General features: G+C 42.4%; 1 protein-coding gene across 1 annotated transcript in view; it reads left to right on the top strand.

Annotated features, from left to right (window-relative positions):
• The window catches only part of c8b (complement component 8, beta polypeptide), a 169,679-nt gene that overhangs the window by 41,973 nt on the left and 105,389 nt on the right, over positions 1-22,317 (top strand). The window contains exon 2 of the mRNA XM_061930835.2: positions 15,605-16,360. Within this exon, the coding sequence (XP_061786819.2) occupies positions 16,291-16,360 (70 nt within the window). The 5' untranslated portion in view covers positions 15,605-16,290. The remainder of the gene's footprint in view (positions 1-15,604; positions 16,361-22,317) is intronic.

The following is a 22,317-nucleotide window of genomic DNA, read 5'->3' as shown; positions in this document are numbered from 1 at the left end:
TTTCTGACCTAGCAGACCCCCAAAACCAAAGACTTAAATGTGTTTTTGATTTAGCAGACCCCCAAAACCAAAGACTTAAATGTGTTTCTGACCTAGCAGACCCCCAAAACCAAAGACTTAAATGTGTTTCAGACCTAGCAGACCCCCAAAACCAAAGACTTAAATGTGTTTCAGACCTAGCAGACCCCCAAAACCAAAGACTTAAATGTGTTTTTGACCTAGCAGACCGCCAAAACCAAAGACTTAAATGTGTTTCTGACCTAGCAGACCCCCAAAACCAAAGACTTAAATGTGTTTTTGATTTAGCAGACCCCCAAAACCAAAGACTTAAATGTGTTTCAGACCTAGCAGACCCCCAAAACCAAAGACGTAAATGTGTTTCTGACCTAGCAGACCCCCAAAACCAAAGACTTAAATGTGTTTCAGACCTAGCAGACCCCCAAAACCAAAGACTTAAATGTGTTTCAGACCTAGCAGACCCCCAAAACCAAAGACTTAAATGTGTTTCTGACCTAGCAGACCCCCAAAACCAAAGACTTAAATGTGTTTCTGACCTAGCAGACCCCCAAAACCAAAGACTTAAATGTGTTTTTGATTTAGCAGACCCCCAAAACCAAAGACTTAAATGTGTTTCAGACCTAGCAGACCCCCAAAACCAAAGACTTAAATGTGTTTCTGACCTAGCAGACCCCCAAAACCAAAGACTTAAATGTGTTTCAGACCTGGCAGACCCCCAAAACCAAAGACTTAAATGTGTTTCAGACCTAGCAGACCCCCAAAACCAAAGACTCAAATGTGTTTCTGACCTAGCAGACCCCCAAAACCAAAGACTTAAATGTGTTTTTGATTTAGCAGACCCCCAAAACCAAAGACTTAAATGTGTTTCTGACCTAGCAGACCCCCAAAACCAAAGACTTAAATGTGTTTCAGACCTAGCAGACCCCCAAAACCAAAGACTTAAATGTGTTTCAGACCTAGCAGACCCCCAAAACCAAAGACTTAAATGTGTTTTTGACCTAGCAGACCGCCAAAACCAAAGACTTAAATGTGTTTCTGACCTAGCAGACCCCCAAAACCAAAGACTTAAATGTGTTTTTGATTTAGCAGACCCCCAAAACCAAAGACTTAAATGTGTTTCAGACCTAGCAGACCCCCAAAACCAAAGACGTAAATGTGTTTCTGACCTAGCAGACCCCCAAAACCAAAGACTTAAATGTGTTTCAGACCTAGCAGACCCCCAAAACCAAAGACTTAAATGTGTTTCAGACCTAGCAGACCCCCAAAACCAAAGACTTAAATGTGTTTCTGACCTAGCAGACCCCCAAAACCAAAGACTTAAATGTGTTTCTGACCTAGCAGACCCCCAAAACCAAAGACTTAAATGTGTTTTTGATTTAGCAGACCCCCAAAACCAAAGACTTAAATGTGTTTCAGACCTAGCAGACCCCCAAAACCAAAGACTTAAATGTGTTTTTGACCTAGCAGACCCCCAAAACCAAAGACTTAAATGTGTTTCTGTTCATGTTTAATCCCTATTACAAACTGTGAGTAATCCATATTACAAAACCTGATTAATCATGATTAACCTATATTACAAAATGTGATTAATCCGTATTACAAAATGTGATTAATTTTGATTAATTCATTAGACAAAATGTGATAAAGCCATATTACAAAATGTGATCAATCATGATTAACCCATATTGAAAATATGATTAATCATGATTAACCCGTATTACAAAATGTGATTAATCATGATTAACCCATATTACAACAAGTGATTAGTGATTATCAATCACTATTACAAAATGTGATTAATCATGATGAATCCATATTACAAATTGTGATTAATCATTATGAATCCATATTACAAAATGTGATCAGTTATGATGAATCCCTATTACAAAATTAGATTAATCATGATTAATCCATATGACACAATTAGCTAATCATAATTAATCCATATTAAAAATTTAATTAATCGTGAATAATCCATATTACAAAATGTGATTATCATGATTAACCCATGTTACAAAATGTGATTAAACATGATTAATCCACATTACAAAATGTGATTAATCATGATTAATACACATTACAAAATGTGATTAATCATGATTAATACACATTACAAAATGTGATTAATCATGATTAATGCATATTACAAAATGTGATTAATCATGATTAATCCATATTACAAAATGTGATTAATCGTGACTAATCCATATTAAAAATGTGATTAATCGTGACTAATCCATATTACAAAATGTGATTAATCATGATTAATCCATATGACACAAGTGTGATCAATCATGATTAACCCATATTGAAAATATGATTAATCATGATTAACCCGTATTACAAAATGTGATTAATCATGATTAACCCATCTTACAACAAGTGATTAGTGATTATCAATCACTATTACAAAATGTGATTAATCATGATGAATCCATATTACTAATTGTGATTAATCATTATGAATCCATATTACAAAATGTGATCAGTTATGATGAATCCCTATTACAAAATTAGATTAATCATGATTAATCCACATAACACAATTAGCTAATCATAATTAATCCATATTAAAAATTTAATCAATCGTGAATAATCCATATTACAAAATGTGATTATCATGATTAACCCATATTGCAAAATGTGATTAAACATGATTAATCCACATTACAAAATGTGATTAATCATGATTAATACACATTACAAAATGTGATTAATCATGATTAATACACATTACAAAATGTGATTAATCATGATTAATGCATATTACAAAATGTGATTAATCATGATTAATCCATATTACAAAATGTGATTAATCGTGACTAATCCATATTAAAAATGTGATTAATCGTGACTAATCCATATTACAAAATGTGATTAATCATGATTAATCCATATGACACAAGTGTGATCAATCATGATTAACCCATATTGAAAATATGATTAATCATGATTAACCCGTATTACAAAATGTGATTAATCATGATTAACCCATCTTACAACAAGTGATTAGTGATTATCAATCACTATTACAAAATGTGATTAATCATGATGAATCCATATTACTAATTGTGATTAATCATTATGAATCCATATTACAAAATGTGATCAGTTATGATGAATCCCTATTACAAAATTAGATTAATCATGATTAATCCACATAACACAATTAGCTAATCATAATTAATCCATATTAAAAATTTAATCAATCGTGAATAATCCATATTACAAAATGTGATTATCATGATTAACCCATATTGCAAAATGTGATTAAACATGATTAATCCACATTACAAAATGTGATTAATCATGATTAATACACATTACAAAATGTGATTAATCATGATTAATACACATTACAAAATGTGATTAATCATGATTAATCCATATTACAAAATGTGATTAATCGTGACTAATCCATATTAAAAATGTGATTAATCAGATTAAAAAAAAAACCGTATCATGTGAAAGCTGTAGTTTTACTAAGAGTGGATCAGGTCCTAAAAGTTGACCTGTCACTGTCTTTAGGATCAAATTGAATTCTTTTAGAGTTGTGGGTGGAGCTATGTGTGTGAGAGTGTGGGTGGGGGGTGCATGACTGCTACAACCCTTTGAGGAAATATACGAGCGTATTATCTCGGCAAGCAGTACTTAGAGCAGGTCTGCTTATTAGAAAGTGCGTGTCAGAAGGTCTGCTGGACTCGGTGAAGGTCCGTGACTCCTCGGACACATCAAGGGCAGGCATGACTGTTCAAGCAGGAGGCTTGCAGGTGTACCTCCAACAGTCAGGGGGGAGGAAACATCTGCACAGGTGCTTGGAGAAGGTCTGATAGGAAGACACCCGCAGGTTGTTGGAGGCAAATACAAACTACCAGCAGGAAGGAAACATCTACACAGGTGCTTGGAGAAGGTCTGATAGGAAGACCCCCGCAGGTTGTTGGAGGCAAATACAAACTACCAGCAGGAAGGAAACATCTACACAGGTGCTTGGAGAAGGTCTGATAGGAAGACACCCGCAGGTTGTTGGAGGCAAACAAAAATAAAGACTTCTTTCACATTTGAGAGAGGCGCTACTAAAAAGAGCAAAAGGATAAATAAAAGATGGCATTTGACATCTTGTAACAGCTGAGAGGAGCGTGTGACGCTCGTTAACTCTGACCCAAATCACGCAGGCAGAGGAGGAACACGGCGCTGACCTAGTTAAGCTCGCTTTGCTTTTTTTGTGTAGAAGCAGCTGCACTTGACGTGAAACACAAGGAGGAGTCTCTCTCTCTCGCTGGTAAGAGGAGATGCTCTCTGATGTGGCGGGAAGTGTCTTTCTGCCGTCACCATCACGCTCCAAGACCCTGTGTGAGCAGCCGGCTAGGAGGGATGGAGCTGGCTAGGAGGGATGGAGTCGACTAAGAGGGATGGGGCCCGCTTGGAGGGATGCAGCCGGCTAGAAAGGATGTAGTCGACTAAGAGGGATGGAGTCAGCTAGGAGGGATGGAGTCAGCTAAGAGGGATTAGGGTTAGGGTTAGGGTAACTAACCGGCTAGAAAGGATGTAGTCGACTAAGAGGGATGGAGCCGGCTAGGAGGGATGGAGTCAGCTAGGAGGGATGGAGTCAGCTAAGAGGGATGGAGTCAGCTAAGAGGGATGGAGTCAGCTAGGAGGGATGGAGTCAGCTAGGAGGGATGGACCCAGCTAGGAGGGATGCAGCCGGCTAGGAGGAATGGAGTCGACTAAGAGGGATGGGGGCCGGCGAAGGGGGGATGGAACCCTAACCATAACCCATAATCCCTAAGTGGGATGACATGCATTATGATGCTTCAAATTAAAAGTGTTATATAGTAGTGAAGGGATTCATATGGCTCCACCTGGGTGGATCTCGTGTGAGAGGAAGGGGGCGTTCATCATTTTGCAATGCAGTCCGGCTCCATCCCTCCTAGCCGGCTCCATCCCTCCTAGCCGGCTCCATCCCTCCTAGCCGGCTCCATCCCACTTAGCCGGCTCCATCCCACTTAGCCGGCTCCATCCCTCCTAGCCGGCCTCATCCCTCTTAGCCGGCTCCATCTCTTCTAGCCGGCTCCATCTCTTCTAGCCGGCTCCATCTCTTCTAGCCGGTTCCATTCCTTCTAGCCGACTCCATCTCTTCTAGCCGGTTCCATTCCTTCTAGCCGGCTCCATCTCTTCTAGCCGGCTCCATCCCTCCTAAGACATATGGATGGCCGGCTAGGAGGGATGGAGCCGGCTAGGAGGGATAGAGCCGACTAAATGGGATGCAGCCGGCCAAGTGGGATGCAGCCGGCCAAGTGGGATGCAGCCGGCCAAGTGGGATGCAGCCGGCTAAGTGGGATGCAGCCGGCTAAGTGGGATGCAGCCGGCTAAGAGGGATGGAACCGTCTAGAAGAGATGGAGCCAGCTAAGAGGGATGGAGCCGGCTAAGAGGGATGGAGCCGGCTACGAGGGATGGAGCCGGCTAGGAGGGATGGAGCCGGCTAAGTGGGATGGAGCCGGATAAGTGGGATGGAGCCGGCTTTTTGGACACCAATTTTATTCTGTCACCATTTCAGTCAGGTTTTCGTAGAAATCACAGTACTGTTACTGCTGCTATGAAGTTTATAAATGATGTAACTGAAGCTCTTGACAAGAAGCAGTGCTGTCTATCCCTCTTTATTGACTTTTCAAAGGCATTTGATACTGTTGATCATGTCATTTTAATCAAATGTCTTTCAGCTATTGGTTTTTCTCAGCAAGCAGTTGGATGGTTTGCAAATTACCTCACAAGTAGAACTCAGGCTGTTCAGATAGAAGGTTCCTCCTCGGACGTACTGCAAGTGAAAAAGGGTGTCCCTCAAGGTTCTGTGTTGGGCCCCTTATTATTCACTATTTACATAAATAATCTTGGACAGAATATTCCGAACTCAACTTTCCATTTCTATGCTGATGATACTGTCATATACTGCACAGCACCCACTCTTGCTGAGGCTTTTAAATATCTACAACATGCATTTGACAGAGTACAAGAACAACTTTGCTATCTTCAACTGGTTTTAAATGCAGAGAAAACAAAGTGTATGCTCTTTACCACATCAAAAACTGTAAGATCATCACTGTGTGAGAACATTTTAACAAGAAATGGGCAACAAATTATGTTAGTATCTGCTTTTAAATATTTAGGATTTTTAATTGATGACCACTTGAGTTTTAAGGAGCACATTCAGTATGTTGTAAAAAAAACCTGAAACTTTTACTGGGATTTTATTATAGAAACAAGTCTTGCTTTTCTTTTACTGTGAAACAGAAATTGGTGGAAACAACCTTTTTACCTGTTATTGACTATGGAGATGTGTTGTACATGAATGCTACTGCTGGTTGTCTCCACAAGCTGGATAGTGTGTACCACGGGGCACTGAGATTCATTACCAACTGCGCTCCCCTTACTCACCATTGTGTGTTATACTCAATGGTTAACTGGACATCTTTATGTGCTCGACGCCTCAATCATTGGTATGTTTTCATCTACAAAACCATTCTGGGTATCACTCCATCTTATCTGTCTTGTCTTTTAACAAAGAAACAAGGAAGTCACAATCTTCGTTCAATGAATGTTCTGCAATTTGTCGTCCCCAAAGTAAGAACTGAACTGGGCAAGAAAGCATTTAGGTGTTCAGCACCGAATGAGGGATGGAGCCGGCTAGGAGGGATGAAGCCGGCTAGGAGGGATGAAGCCGGCTAGGAGGAATACAGCCGGCTAGGAGGGATGGATTCGACTAAGAGGGATGGAGTCGACTAAGAGGGATGGGGGCCGGCGAAGGGGGGATGGAACCCTAACCATAACCCATAATCCCTAAGTGGGATGGGGGTTGACATGCATTATGATGCTTCAAATTAAAAGTGTTATATAGTAGTGAAGGGATTCATATGGCTCCACCTGGGTGGATCTCGTGTGAGAGGAAGGGGGTGTTCATCATTTTGCAATGCAGTCCGGCTCCATCCCTCCTAGCCGGCTAAGACATATGGATGGCCGGCTAAGTGGGATGCAGCCGGCTAAGAGGGATGGAACCGGCTAAGTGGGATGCAGTTGGCTAAGTGAGATGGAACCGGCTAAGTGGGATGCAGCCGGCTAAGTGGGATGCAGCCGGCTAAGAGGGATGGAACCGGCTAAGTGGGATGCAGCCGGCTAAGAGGGATGGAACCGGCTAGGAGGGATGGAGCCGGCTAAGAGGGATGGAACCGGCTAAGTGGGATGCAGCCTGCTAAGAGGGATGGAACCTGCTAGAAGAGATGGAGCCGGCTAGGAGGAATGGAGCCGGCTAAGTGGGATGCAGCCGGCTAAGAGGGATGGAACCGGCTAGAAGAGATGGAGTTGGCTAGAAGGAATGAAACCGGCTAGAAGAGATGGAGCCGGCTAGAAGGAATGGAGCCGGCTAAGTGGGCTTCAGCCGGCTAAGTGGGATGCAGCCGGCTAAGTGGGATGGAACCGGCTAAGTGGGATGCAGCCGGCTAAGTGGGATGCAGCCGGCTAAGTGGGATGGAACCGGCTAAGTGGGATGCAGCCGGCTAAGTGGGATGGAACCGGCTAAGTGGGATGGAGTCGGCTAAGTGGGATGCAGCCGGCTAAGAGGGATGGAACCTGCTAGAAGAGATGGAGCCGGCTAAGTGGGATGCAGCCGGCTAAGAGGGATGGTACCGGCTAGAAGAGATGGAGTCGGCTAGAAGGAATGAAACCGGCTAGAAGAGATGGAGCCGGCTAGAAAGAATGGAGCCGGCTAAGTGGGCTTCAGCCGGCTAAGAGGGATGGAACCGGCTAAGTGGGATGCAGCCGGCTAAGTGGGATGGAACCGGCTAGGAGGGATGGAGCCGGCTAGAAGAGATGGAGCCGGCTAGAAGGAATGGAACCGGCTAGAAGAGATGGAGCCGGCTAGAAGGAATGGAACCGGCTAGAAGAGATGGAGCCGGCTAGAAGAGATGGAGCCTGCTAAGAGGGATGGAGCCGGCTAAGTGGGATGGAGACAGCTAAGTGGGATGGAGCCGGCTACAAGGGATGGAGCCGGCTAGGAGGGATGGAGCCGGCTAAGAGGGATGAGGCCGGCTAGGAGGGATGGAGCCGGCTAAGTGGGATGGAGCCGGCTAGGAGGGATGGAGCCAGCTAGGAGGGATGGAGCCGGCTAGGAGGGATGGAGCCGGCTAAGTGGGATGGAGCCGGCTAGGAGGGATGGAGCCGGCTAAGTGGGATGGAGCCGGCTAGGAGGGATGGAGCCAGCTAGGAGGGATGGAGCCGGCAAGGAGGGATGGAGCCGGCTAGGAGGGATGGAGCCAGCTAAGTGGGATGGAGCCGGCTAGGAGGGATGGAACCCTGTGGAACGACACAGGAGGTCCTTCATACCGACAGCCATCAGACTGTATAATGCATATGTTACTTCTTGACTGCACTTAAATGTAGAGTATATGTAGTATATGTAGAATATATTTATATTATTTATATAATATATATATAATATATTATATATGTTATATTATTTATTATTATTCTTGTCTATTTTGAGCAAACTGTGGTGCTGAATTAGTACTTTAATTCTATTCTATTCTATTCTAACCATAACCCATTAAAGGCCTACTGAAATGCGATTTTCTTATTCAAACGGGGATAGCACAACACAACACAACCAGGCTTATATTTAATATGCCACAAATTAATCCCGCATAACAAACACCTCCCCCCTCCCGTCCATATAACCCGCCAATACAACTCAAACACCTGCACAACACACTCAATCCCACAGCCCAAAGTACCGTTCACCTCCCCAAAGTTCATACAGCACATATATTTCCCCAAAGTCCCCAAAGTTACGTACGTGACATGCACATAGCGGCACGCACGTACGGGCAAGCCATCAAATGTTTGGAAGCCGCAGCTGCATGCGTACTCACGGTACCGCGTCTGCGCATCCAACTCAAAGTCCTCCTGGTAAGAGCCTCTGTTGTCCCAGTTCTCCACAGGCCAATGGTAAAGCTTGACTGTCATCTTCCGGGAATGGTGTGGTCGCTAGTAGTGGCTTTCACTAGGCCTTTAAAACACTTGCTTGTGACCAACATGATGAAAGTTACTAATAACACAGTATTGTTACAAGTCCTCACACTGAATACTTTGAACCAACGTGTTTATTTTATAACTCAAATAAAACGTGTATATATTATAACTCAAATAAAACGTGTATATTTTATAACTAAAATAAAACATGTATATATTATAACTCAAATATAACATGTATATTTTATAACTAAAATAAAACATGTATATATTATAACTCAAATATAACATGTATATTTTATAACTAAAATAAAACATGTATATATTATAACTCAAATAAATAGGTAACAAAATACTTTCTTGGCACAGGAAACATCAAATATTGTCCTGCCTTCATTTGTTTGGACTGTACTTGATCTTCTACCTTAACTGTGCACGCTTACCTCATCCTCTACCTTAACCGTACTTACCTCATCCTCTACCTTAACTGTACTTACCTCATCCTCTACCTTAATGGTACTTACCTCATCCTCTACCTTAACTGTACTTACCTCATCCTCTACCTTAACCATGCACGCTTACCTCATCCCCTACCTTAGCGGTACTTACCTCATCCTCTACCTTAACCATGCACGCTTACCTCATCCTCTACCTTAACCGTACTTACCTCATCCTCTACCTTAACCATGCACGCTTACCTCATCCTCTACCTAACGGTACTTACCTCATCCTCTACCTTAACCATGCACGCTTACCTCATCCTCTACCTAATGATACTTACCTCATCCTCTACCTTAACTGTACTTACCTCATCCTCTACTTTAACCATGCACGCTTACCTCATCCCCTACCTTAACGGTACTTACCTCATCCTCTACCTTAACCGTACTTACCTCATCCTCTACCTTAACCGTACTTACCGCATCCTCTACCTTAACCGTACTTACCTCATCCTCTACCTTAACTGTACTTACCTCATCCTCTACCTTAACTGTACTTACCTCATCCTCTACCTTAACGGTATTTACCTCATCCTCTACCTTAACCGTACTTACCTCATCCTCTACCTTAACCATGCACGCTTACCTCATCCTCTACCTTAACGGTACTTACCTCATCCTCTACCTTAACGGTACTTACCTCATCCTCTACCTTAACCGTACTTACCTCATCCTCTACCTTAACCATGCACGCTTACCTCATCCTCTACCTTAACGGTACTTACCTCATCCTCTACCTTAACCGTACTTACCTCATCCTCTACCTTAACCATGCACGCTTACCTCATCCTCTACCTTAACGGTACTTACCTCATCCTCTACCTTAACCGTACTTACCTCATCCTCTACCTTAACCGTACTTACCTCATCCTCTACCTTAACGGTACTTACCTCATCCTCTACCTTAACTGTACTTACCTCATCCTCTACCTTAACCGTACTTACCTCAGCCTCTACCTTAACCGTACTTACCTCATCCTCTACCTTAACTGTACTTACCTCATCCTCTACCTTAACCATGCACGCTTACCGCATCCTCTACCTTAACCGTACTTACCTCATCCTCTATCTTAACTGTACTTACCTCATCCTCTACCTAACGGTACTTACCTCATCCTCTACCTTAATCATGCACGCTTACCTCATCCTCTACCTTAACTGTACTTACCTCATCCTCTACCTTAACGGTACTTACCTCATCCTCTACCTTAACTGTACTTACCTCATCCTCTACCTTAACCATGCACGCTTACCTCATCCTCTACCTTAACCGTACTTACCTCATCCTCTACCTTAACCATGCACGCTTACCTCATCCTCTACCTAACGGTACTTACCTCATCCTCTACCTTAACCATGCACGCTTACCTCATCCTCTACCTTAACCATGCACGCTTACCGCATCCTCTACCTTAACGGTACTTACCTCATCCTCTACCTTAACCATGCACGCTTACCTCATCCTCTACCTTAACCATGCACGCTTACCTCATCCTCTACCTTAACCATGCACGCTTACCTCATCCCCTACCTTAGCGGTACTTACCTCATCCTCTACCTTAACCATGCACGCTTACCTCATCCTCTACCTTAACCGTACTTACCTCATCCTCTACCTTAACCGTACTTACCTCATCCTCTACCTTAACCGTACTTACCTCATCCTCTCCCTTAACCGTACTTACCTCATCCTCTACCTTAACCATGCACGCTTACCTCATCCTCTACCTTAACGGTACTTACCTCATCCTCTAACTTAACCGTACTTACCTCATCCTCTACCTTAACCATGCACGCTTACCGCATCCTCTACCTTAACGGTACTTACCTCATCCTCTACCTTAACCGTACTTACCTCATCCTCTACCTTAACGGTACTTACCTCATCCTCTACCTTAACCGTACTTACCTCATCCTCTACCTTAATCGTACTTACCTGGAAGGTAGTACATGTGGGTACTATTTGGGTCTTTTTTTTAAAGGTAATTTAAATCAAGCAAGCGAGAATTACCTGTGATTAATCATGATTAATCCAAATTTAAAAGTGTAAATAATAGGATTAAAATGTATTGTTTTCCATCACAAATAAAAGTATATTGCATGTATTTGTATGGTAATGTTTTATGTTAATAACTGCTATTTCATCAACTGTATCATGATATCATAGTGAGCAGACACTTTGATACAGTATGTCACCTTAAGGTGAGTTTACGGTGATTTCATACGGTATGTCACCTTAAGATGTGTTTACGGTGATTTGATACGGTATGTCACTTTAAGGTGTGTTTACGAGGATTTCATACAGTATGTCACCTTAAGGTGTGTTTAATGTGATTTCATACAGTATGTCACCTAAAGGGGTGTTTACAGTGATTTCATACGGTATGTCACCTTAAGGTGTGTTTACGGGGATTTCATACAGTATGTTACCTTAAGGTGTGTTTATGGTGATTTCATACGGTATGTCACCTTAAGGTGTGTTTACGGTGATTTCATACAGTATGTCACCTTAAGGTGTGTTTAATGTGATTTCATACAGTATGTCACCTAAAGGTGTGTTTACTATGATTTCATACGGTATGTCACTTTAAGGTGTGTTTATGGTGATTTCATACAGTATGTCACCTAAAGGGGTGTTTACAGTGATTTCATATGGTATGTCGCCTTAAGGTGTGTTTACTATGATTCCATACAGTATGTCACTTTAAGGTGTGTTTACGGTGATTTCTTATGGTATGTCACCTCAAGGTGTGTTTACTGTGATTTCATACAGTATGTCACTTTAAGGTGTGTTTACGGTGATTTCATACTTTATGTCACCTTAAGGTGTGTTTACAGTGATTTCTCACAGTATGTCACCTTAAGCTGTGTTTATGGTGATTGCTTACGGTATGTCACCTTCAGGTGTGTTTACGGTGATTTCATATGGTATGTCACCTTAAGGTGTGTTTACAGTGATTTGATACGGTATGTCACCTTAAGGTGTGTTTACGGTGATTTCATACAGTGTGTCACGTTAAAGGTGTGTTTACTGTGATTTCTCACAGTATGTCACTTTAAGGTGTGTTTACGGTGATTTCATACGGTATGTCACGTTAAAGGTTTGTTTACAGTGATTTCTCACAGTATGTCACCTTAAGGTGTGTTTACGGTGATTTCATGCGGCATGTCACGTTAAAGGTTTGTTTACAGTGATTTCTCACAGTATGTCACTTTAAGGTGTGTTTACGGTGATGTCATACGGTATTTCACCTTAAGGTGTGTTTACAATGATTTCTCACAGTATGTCACCTTAAGGTGTGTTTACGGTGATTTCATACGGTATGTCACGTTAAAGGTTTGTTTACAGTGATTTCTCACAGTATGTCACTTTAAGGTGTGTTTACGGTGATGTCATACGGTATGTCACCTTAAGGCAGCGTTTCTCAAAGTGTGGGGCGCGCCCCACTGGTGGGGAATAGAGACATGACAGGTGGGGCGTGAGGAACGGGAGGAAATTTCACTTACATTTTTTTTTTAAAATTATTATATTCTTAGATTATTTTTTTTACTATGCTTTCATTTTCTATACACACTGTAAATCACTTTGTGATTCTGTCTATGAAATCCGCTATATAAATAAATGGAAATTACCGGTACTTATTTTTACTGTAGGCTTTATATTTCTCGGTACGAGCGAAAGTTTGACAGACATAGCAACAGTAACTAATGGGGGCGGGGCTAAGCGGAACAAACTTTCGCGCGGATGGGAAGCAGGCTAATGTGTGGATCACAATTACACAAATATATACATTTGTGACTCGCACCTCAAAGGTCGTCGAGCCAGAGCCAGCGCCTGCAGAGAAACAAAAATGTGACGGGCACACACTGTGTCATTCACCGGGAAGCACTCGCGTCAAGGCAGCTCAGCCCCGAACTCAATGAGGTTTTAACAGATGTTGTGAGCGCGGTAAATTTGATCAAAACACGACCACTGAAAGCGCGACTGTTCTCTGCACTGTGTGAGGAAATAGGAGCTGATCATACAGCAGTGCTGTTTCACAGTGAAGCAAGGTGGCTCTCCTGGGGCAAAGTGCTGTCACTTGCCAAATGCATAGCTCCTCCTTTTTTTTTGTGCAAAGATTGCAAAGTGGCACTTTTATTGTATTTATTATTGAACTTGATGCAAGTTATTTGATTTATTATTGAACTTGATGCAAGTTATAACACTTTTTTTGATTTATTATTGAACTTGATGCAAGTTATAACACTTTTTTTGATTTATTATTGAACTTGATGCAAGTTATAACACTTTTGTTTTATTTATTATTGAACTTGATGCAAGTTATAACACTTTTTTTGATTTATTATTGAACTTGATGCAAGTTATTTGATTTATTATTGAACTTGATGCAAGTTATAACACTTTTATTTGATTTATTATTGAACTTGATGCAAGTTATAACACTTTTTTTTTATTTAACTTGATGCAAGTTATAACACTTTTGTTTTATTTATTATTGAACTTGATGCAAGTTATAACACTTTTTTTGATTTATTATTGAACTTGATGCAAGTTATTTGATTTATTATTGAACTTGATGCAAGTTATAACACTTTTTATTTATTTATTATTGAACGTGATGCAAGTTATAACACTTTTTGATTTATTATTGAACTTGATGCAAGTTATAACACTTTTTTGATTTATTATTGAACTTGATGCAAGTTATAACACTTTTTTTGATATATTATTGAACTTGATGCAAGTTATAACACTTTTATTTGATTTATTATTGAACTTGATGCAAGTTATAACACTGTTTTTGATTTATTATTGAACGTGATGCAAGTTATAACAGTTTTTTTTATTTATTATTGAACTTGATGCAAGTTATAACAGTTTTTTTTATTTATTATTGAACGTGATGCAAGTTATAACACTTTTTTTGATTTATTATTGAACTTGATGCAAGTTATAACACTTTTGTTTTATTTATTATTGAACTTGATGGAAGTTATTTTATTTATTATTGAACTTGATGCAAGTTATACCACAGCTGCACAGTTATTTTATTTATTATTGAACTTAATGTTATTTTATGTTATTGAGTTTGAATGTATACAACTTGATGTTCAATAAATTTGAAAATGTTAAAGCTTGGCATTAGCGCTCTGTTGGGGCGATGGGGGCAGGTGGGGCTTGAAAACTCCCCCTTGTCCAAAGTGGGGGATGACAAAAAAAGTTTGAGAACCACTGCCTTAAGGTGTGTTTACAATGATTTCTCACAGTATGTCACCTTAAGGTGTGTTTACAGTGATTTCATAGTGTATGTCACATTAAGGTGTGTTTACCGTGATTTCATACAGTATGTCACCTTAAGGTGTGTTTACGGTGATCGGTTATGGTCCGATGTGGTGGGCTTTGCCAAAACAAGACCACCATGATTACCAGGATGACACGCATTATGATGCTTCGGATTAAAAGTGTTATATAGTAGTGAAGGGATTCAAATGGCTCCACCTGTGAGAGGAAGGGGGTGTTCCTCATTTTGCAATGCAGTCTGCTGAAAATGACGGAAAGTGCCACTCTACATAGCAACTTTGTGGTGGAGTTTGGAATTGCCACAAAACACTTTTAACACTCTACGTCATGTTTGATCAGTCCCACTGTGGACCCGAACCAACAGATGAAGTGTTTCCAGTGTTTGATGTACCACGTAGGCCAGCGAGGGCCCGTTGCCATGCCAACACATGCCGGCGGTGCCAGCTTGGCCCGTCGCCATTGTTAGCATTAAAGCCCAACCTGGGGGGGGGGCTCCAGTTTCTTGCCAGAATTCCCACCGCCGCCTGTCTTTGGCCCGCCCCTGCTCCCTCCTCCTCTGATCTTATGAAAATGTTCTTTTGAGGCAGAAAAGCAGCCGCCGTGTCCTAAATGCACGTCTTCTCCTCCAAGCCAGAGTTTCATTAAGGATTGATGATCCACAAACGCTAAGAACATCTTTGTTGATTTGGGAAATGTTCAATGAGCGAACGGGGGCACGGCTCTTTCATCTCCGACATTAACCTCCGTCTCTCCATCGCCCTGCAGGGTTGCAAGCCGGTGAGAGGCAGTGGGAGCACATCTGACGTACCGCAGAATACCCACCTACTGCGGGGAATACCCACCTTTTGTGGACAACACCCACCTACTGCGGAGAATACCCACCTACTGCGAAGAATACCCACCTACTGCGGAGAATACTCACCTTTTGTGGACAACACCGACCTACTGCGGAGAATACCCATCTTCTGCGGAGAATACCCACCTACTGCGGAGAATACCCACCTACTGTGGAGAATACCCACCTTCTGCGGAGAATACCCACCTACTGTGGAGAATACACACCTACTGTGGAAACTACCCACCTACTGTGGAGAACAATCTTTGATGCAATCGATGCTGCTGCCTCCCTGGAGGGAATTATTGCTGAGCCACAGGTGGACCATGTGACGCCTGACCTTCAAGGACTCCACAAGGTCACATGTGAGGCTCCTCTCCGGAGGCTGAGCGGCTCATCGAGCTCTTCATGAGTAGTTTGCCGGCCCGCACACGCCAATGGCCCAGTGAAGAGGGACCTCCATCCACGCTGGCTCTTCGTCCCTGGAGGAGTAGCATGACTTTCAAGTCCACTGGGAGGCGTGTGTGAGTGGGCCCCGCTTGACCTCGGATTAGATCCTCTGCGAACCCATGGTGGACTTGCTGTGAGCCGGACTTGGGACTCTAGCAGTGGAGGGATGTCTGCAGAGGCCGAGCTCCAGCCGGGTGTCAAAACCAGCCAGCGGAGGGAGTCCAGGAGGATCAAAGGTAGGGAAGTCTTACACCAAAATGCGTTCATCATTCTAAAAACATGCAAAGAAGCCCTGACCAGGCTTCACACTCTGGGTTTCAGACTCCGGGTTTAAGACTCCGGGTTTCAGACTCCGGGTTTCAGACTCCGGGTTTCAGACTCCGGGTTTAAGACTCCGGGTTTCAGACTCTGGGTTTCAGACTCCGGGTTTAAGACTCCGGGTTTAAGACTCCGGGTTTAAGACTCCGGGTTTCAGACTCCGGGTTTCAGACTCCGGGTTTAAGACTCCGGGGTTAAGACTCCGGGGTTAAGACTCCGGGTTTCAGACTCCGGGTTTAAGACTCCGGGTTTAAGACTCCGGGTTTCAGACTCCGGGTTTAAGACTCCGGGTTTAAGACTCCGGGTTTCAGACTACGGGTTTCAGACTCCGGGTTTCAGACTCCGGGTTTAAGACTCCGGGTTTAAGACTCCGGGTTTCAGACTCCGGGTTTCAGACTCCGGGTTTAAGACTCCGGGTTTAAGACTCCGGGTTTCAGACTCCGGGTTTCAGACTCCGGGTTTAAGACTCCGGGTTTAAGACTCCGGGTTTAAGACTCCGGGTTTCAGACTCCGGGTTTCAGACTCCGGGTTTAAGACTCCGGGTTTCAGACTCCGGGTTTCAGACTCCGGGTTTAAGACTCCGGGTTTAAGACTCCGGGTTTAAGACTCCGGGTTTAAGACTCCGGGTTTCAGACTCCGGGTTTCAGACTCCGGGTTTAAGACTCCGGGTTTAAGACTCCGGGTTTCAGACTCCGGGTTTAAGACTCCGGGTTTCAGACTCCGGGTTTAAGACTCCGGGTTTAAGACTCCGGGTTTCAGACTCCGGGTTTCAGACTCCGGGTTTCAGACTCCGGGTTTCAGACTCCGGGTTTCAGACTCCGGGTTTAAGACTCCAGGGTTAAGACCTTAGGTTTAAGACCTGAATATGCCTCACACACTCATGAACACATTTTAAGGACCACTGATGGTTTTAATCCACATTTCAAGCACTTGGTCCTCATCACTAATCACAGAGCTTTAAACCAATGGCTGGACCATCGTTTGCCTTTTGCGACAGTTATGTTGCTTACTTTTATTACGTTAGCTTCATGCTAGGTTCTCTATAGTTTTAGTCTAGTGCAAACTTTTCACACCAAGTACCACATCAAAAAACACTTGTATACAAATATATTTAAAAATGTTTGTTCACTCTAACATTACACGCAGTTTGAATATTTGATTGATTCTTTGGCGTACCACTAGATTAGTGATGGGTCCGGCAACACCGATGCATCGGCGCATGCGTCGAGCTCATAGAGCAAAACCCTGTGTCGGTGCGCGTACCGCTTTTAGAAAGTCACGTGACCGATCATGAGCTGTTTTGGTCACGTGACCGATACGCCAACTGTGTCGCACTGACGCCTCCTCTGTGCCCTGTGAGCGGCTCTTTTCTACAGCCGGAGAAATAATAACTAAGAAGAGAAATTGTCTAAAATGTAATACGTCGGAAAAACTTTTTTTTTTTTTTTTTTTATAAAAATGTGTAAAAAAATAAAATTAAAACAATTCCCAGTCCACAATCATCCACAACACGTTCTCTTAGATTTCCATGTTATGATACATGATCACATTATTTATTGACTGTATCTAAAAAAGATAAAAATATATTTTTATTTAAATGAAGATATGAAATAATCCTAAATGAAATACAATGACTTGGTTTATATTATTGTATATACTAGGGCAGGGGTCACCAACGCGGTGCCCGCGGTCACCAGGTAGCCCGTAAGGACCAGATCAGTCGCCCGCTGGCCTGTTCTAAAAATAGCTCAAAGAGCAGCACTTACCAGTGAGCTGCCTCTATTTTTTAAATTGTATTTATTTACTAGCAAGCTGGTCTCGCTTTGCTCGACATTTTTAATTCTAAAAGAGACAAAACTCAAATAGAATTTGAAAATCCAAGAAAATATTTTAAAGACTTGGTCTTCACTTGGAATAAGCGGTAGAAAATGGATGGATGGATGGGTCTTCACTTGTTTAAATAAATTCATTTACTTTTTACTTTGCTTCTTATTACTTTTAGAAATACAATTTTACAGAAAAAATACAACCTTAAAAATGATTTTAGGATTTTTAAACAAATATACCTTTTTACCTTTTAAATTTCTTCCTCTTCTTTCCTGACAATTTAAATCAATGTTCAAGTAAATTTATTTATTTTTTATTGTAAAGAATAATACATATTTTATCTTCTGGTTTTTCGACGAAGAATATTTGTGAAATATTTCTTCAAACTTACTATGATTAAAATTCAAAAAAAATATTCTGGCAAATCTAGAAAATCTGTAGAATCAAATTTAAATCTTATTTCAAAGTATTTTGAATTTCTTTTAACATTTTTGTTCTGGAAAATCTAGAAGAAATACTGATTTGTCCTTGTTAGAAATATAGCTTGGTCCAATTTGTTAAATATTCTAACAAAGTGCAGATTGGATTTTAACCAATTTAAAACATGTCATCAAAATTCTAAAATGTATCTTAATCAGGAAAAATTACCAATGATGTTCCATAAATTTATTTTTAAATTTTTTTCAAAAAGATTCAAATTAGCTAGTTTTTCTCCTTTTTGTCGGTTGAATTTTGAATTTTAAAAAGTCGAAATTGAAGATAAACTATGTTTCAAAATTTTATTTTAATTTTTTTCATGTTTTCTCCTCTTTTAAACCGTTCAATTAAGTGTTTTTTTCATCATTTATTCTCTACAAAAAACCTTCCGTAAAAGGAAAAAAAAAATGTACGACGGAATGACAGACAAATACCCATTTTTTTATATATATATATACATTTATTTATTTAGCTATTCTTGTTTAAATCACACTTACGTGTAACTTACAAATGACAATATATTTATTTATTTAAGTGTGTATCAAACTGGTAGCCCTTCGCATTAATCAGTACCCAAGAAGTAGTTTTTGGTTTCAAAAAGGTTGGTGACCCCTGTACTAGGGCATGAAATCAGTGTCAGTTGAGTCGGTCCATAGGTTGCCTGTAGGGATTTTTAATGTCCAGCAGATGTCAGTATTTAGTGACACAGTATCGACACAGTATCAATACAGTTTTGCAATGTGTCGAAACGCTTCATGACGCCTCATCAACCCATCACTACCAAGTACCACATCAAAAAACACTTGTATACAAGTATATTTAAAAATGTTTGTCCACTCTAACATTACACGCAGTTTGAATATTTGATTGATTCTTTGGCGTGCCACTAGATGGAGCCTGCGTACCACTCGTAGTACACATACCATAGCCTGAGAACCACGCTATGCTGACTAAGCATTGAGTTTCTTCTGCACTTGGAATAACAATTCTTACCTGCTCGCTGCTTCTGCCGCCTCCTCCTGCATTCTGGAAAACACCACCAACCAGACGATAGAACGGTCCCACGTTTACAGCCCTCTGATTAGTGATCAGGAGCAGGTGAGCAATCAGAGGCAGGTGAAAACAATCAGACCTTCAACAACGAAGGGTGAATAGGAGCAGAACTGGAACCTCAAACCCAGGAAAACCCTAACAAATGGGAAACGAGACATGACCTGGGGGTGACAGGTCATGACCTGGGGGTGACAGGTCATGACCTGGGGGTGACAGGTCATGACCTGGGGGTGACAGGTCATGACCTGAGAGTGACAGGTCATGACCTGAGGGTGACAGGTCATGACCTGAGAGTGACAGGTCATGACCTGAGAGTGACAGGTCATGACAATTTGACTCCAATCAGAACTTCAACAGCATTTGGTATCATACAGATATCTGGGAAACAAATACCGGTAGTTGAATAGCCACATTTTTGTGCAGACTAACAAAATGACCAAAATAAAATTAATATTTTTTTCTTAAAAGTAGTTCCTGTTTAACTAAACAGAATAAAAATGTTCTTGTATTGCTCATTTTCAACAAGTATTCAGCTTTCGATCCATCCAACGTCAGATCAACTTTCTATTTAGTAACAAAGCCAAAACAACGACAGCTAGCTAAACCGTCCTCCTTTCCAGCCGCCCTGCCGACACGCACACACGCTGTCACTAGTCCTGTGGTGCGCTCGCAACACTTTTAACAGCCAGATCGCGACGATGATTAAGAATCAAAAGTAAAACTACCTTGGCGGTTAGCCTTCTTTACGTCCAGCGGAAGGGCGGAGGAAGACAGTGTTGACAACGCTGTAGATACTTCCTGACCACTTCAAAGCACACGTCGCTTGTCCATCGCTTTCTTTGGACTCATATTGAAAAAGCACTAAAAGGGGTCATATTCAGATTTTTTGTTGACTTCCTTGTGGTCCACATGATGGTGGAAGAGGGAAAGCGGTTCACATGGAACCATTCCTGGGTGGATCTCGAGTGAGAGGAAGAGGGGAGGTTTCTATATTTTGGAATGCAGTCTGCTGAAAATGGTGGAAAGCGCCGCTCTACACACCAACTGACGTGGTGGTCAACGTTGGAATTGCCACAAAACACATTTGAAGATATTCAGTGCAATGTGTCACGTTTCGTGTTTCAGGTAAAGGTTAGTTTTAGAGACCATCTTCCAGTCGCGTCTATTCAGGATTATTTATGTGCCTCCACTTGGACTGTGTCCTCTCCCCTGTCCAACATGTAGCACGTGGCACAGCACAGAGAGCAGATGTTCTTATTCTGCATGTGTTGGCTGACCTGAACACACTTGGTATGGTGTGGTGTGGTGTGGTGTGGTGTGGTGTGGAAATAGAAGGCTGCATGAAAAAGGCACCGTCATGAAATAGTAGGAAGAGTTCCCAGGAAGTGATGAATGGAGTGTTTGGAAAGGGAATAGCAATCTTTCCTCCACAAAGATGGAGAGTGAAGGTGACACTTCTTACCTTCCTCTCCCGGGCACACATGGAAGAGATGCCTTCTCACTTCACTGCGTCATGGAATGTGCTGGCAGGGATCCAGATGTGGCAGAGTTATCCCGTGTGGCCTCGGGGTGATGGAGGTGTCAGGGACGTCCTGTCCTGTCGCTTCCATGCACGCCATGAGTGACGTAACAGGACCACGCCCACAGTCCTGTGGGGGAGGGGGAAGGTGCAAAGAGTGGGATTGATGAGGAAGTGAGCAACAAGAGGAGTCGCTCTCATTCTTCACTTCAGCCTCGCTCTACTCCTTTTCATCATGCACTCCCCTCTCCATCATGCACTCCCCTCTCCATCATGTACTCTCCTCTCCATCATGCACTCCCCTCTCCATCATGCACTCCCCTCTCCATCATGTACTCCCCTCTCCATCATGTACTCTCCTCTCCATCATGCACTCCCCTCTCCATCATGTACTCCCCTCTCCATCATGTACTCTCCTCTCCATCATGCACTCCCCTCTCCATCATGTACTCCCCTCTCCATCATGCACTCCCCTCTCCATCATGCACTCTTCATCATGCACTCTCCTCTCCATCATGTACTCCCCTCTCCATCATGCACTCCCCTCTCCATCATGCACTCCCCTCTTCATCATACACTCCCCTCTCCATCATGTACTCCCCTCTCCATAATGCTCTCCCCTCTCCATCATGCACTCCCCTCTCCATCATGTACTCCCCTCTCCATCATGCACTCCCCTCTCCATCATGCACTCTTCATCATGCACTCCCCTCTCCATCATGTACTCCCCTCTCCATCATGCACTCCCCTCTCCATCATGCACTCCCCTCTTCATCATACACTCCCCTCTCCATCATGCACTCCCCTCTTCATCATGCACTCCCCTCTTCATCATGCACTCCCCTCTCCATCATGCACTCCCCTCTCCATCATGCACTCCCCTCTCCATCATGCACTCCCCTCTCCATCATGCACTCCCCTCTCCATCATGTACTCCCCTCTCCATCATGTACTCTCCTCTCCATCATGCACTCCCCTCTCCATCATGTACTCCCCTCT

This window comes from Nerophis lumbriciformis, linkage group LG37, assembly GCF_033978685.3.
Source record: "Nerophis lumbriciformis linkage group LG37, RoL_Nlum_v2.1, whole genome shotgun sequence".
NCBI lineage: Eukaryota > Metazoa > Chordata > Actinopteri > Syngnathiformes > Syngnathidae > Nerophis > Nerophis lumbriciformis.
This window is presented reverse-complemented; position numbering and strand designations above follow the sequence as displayed.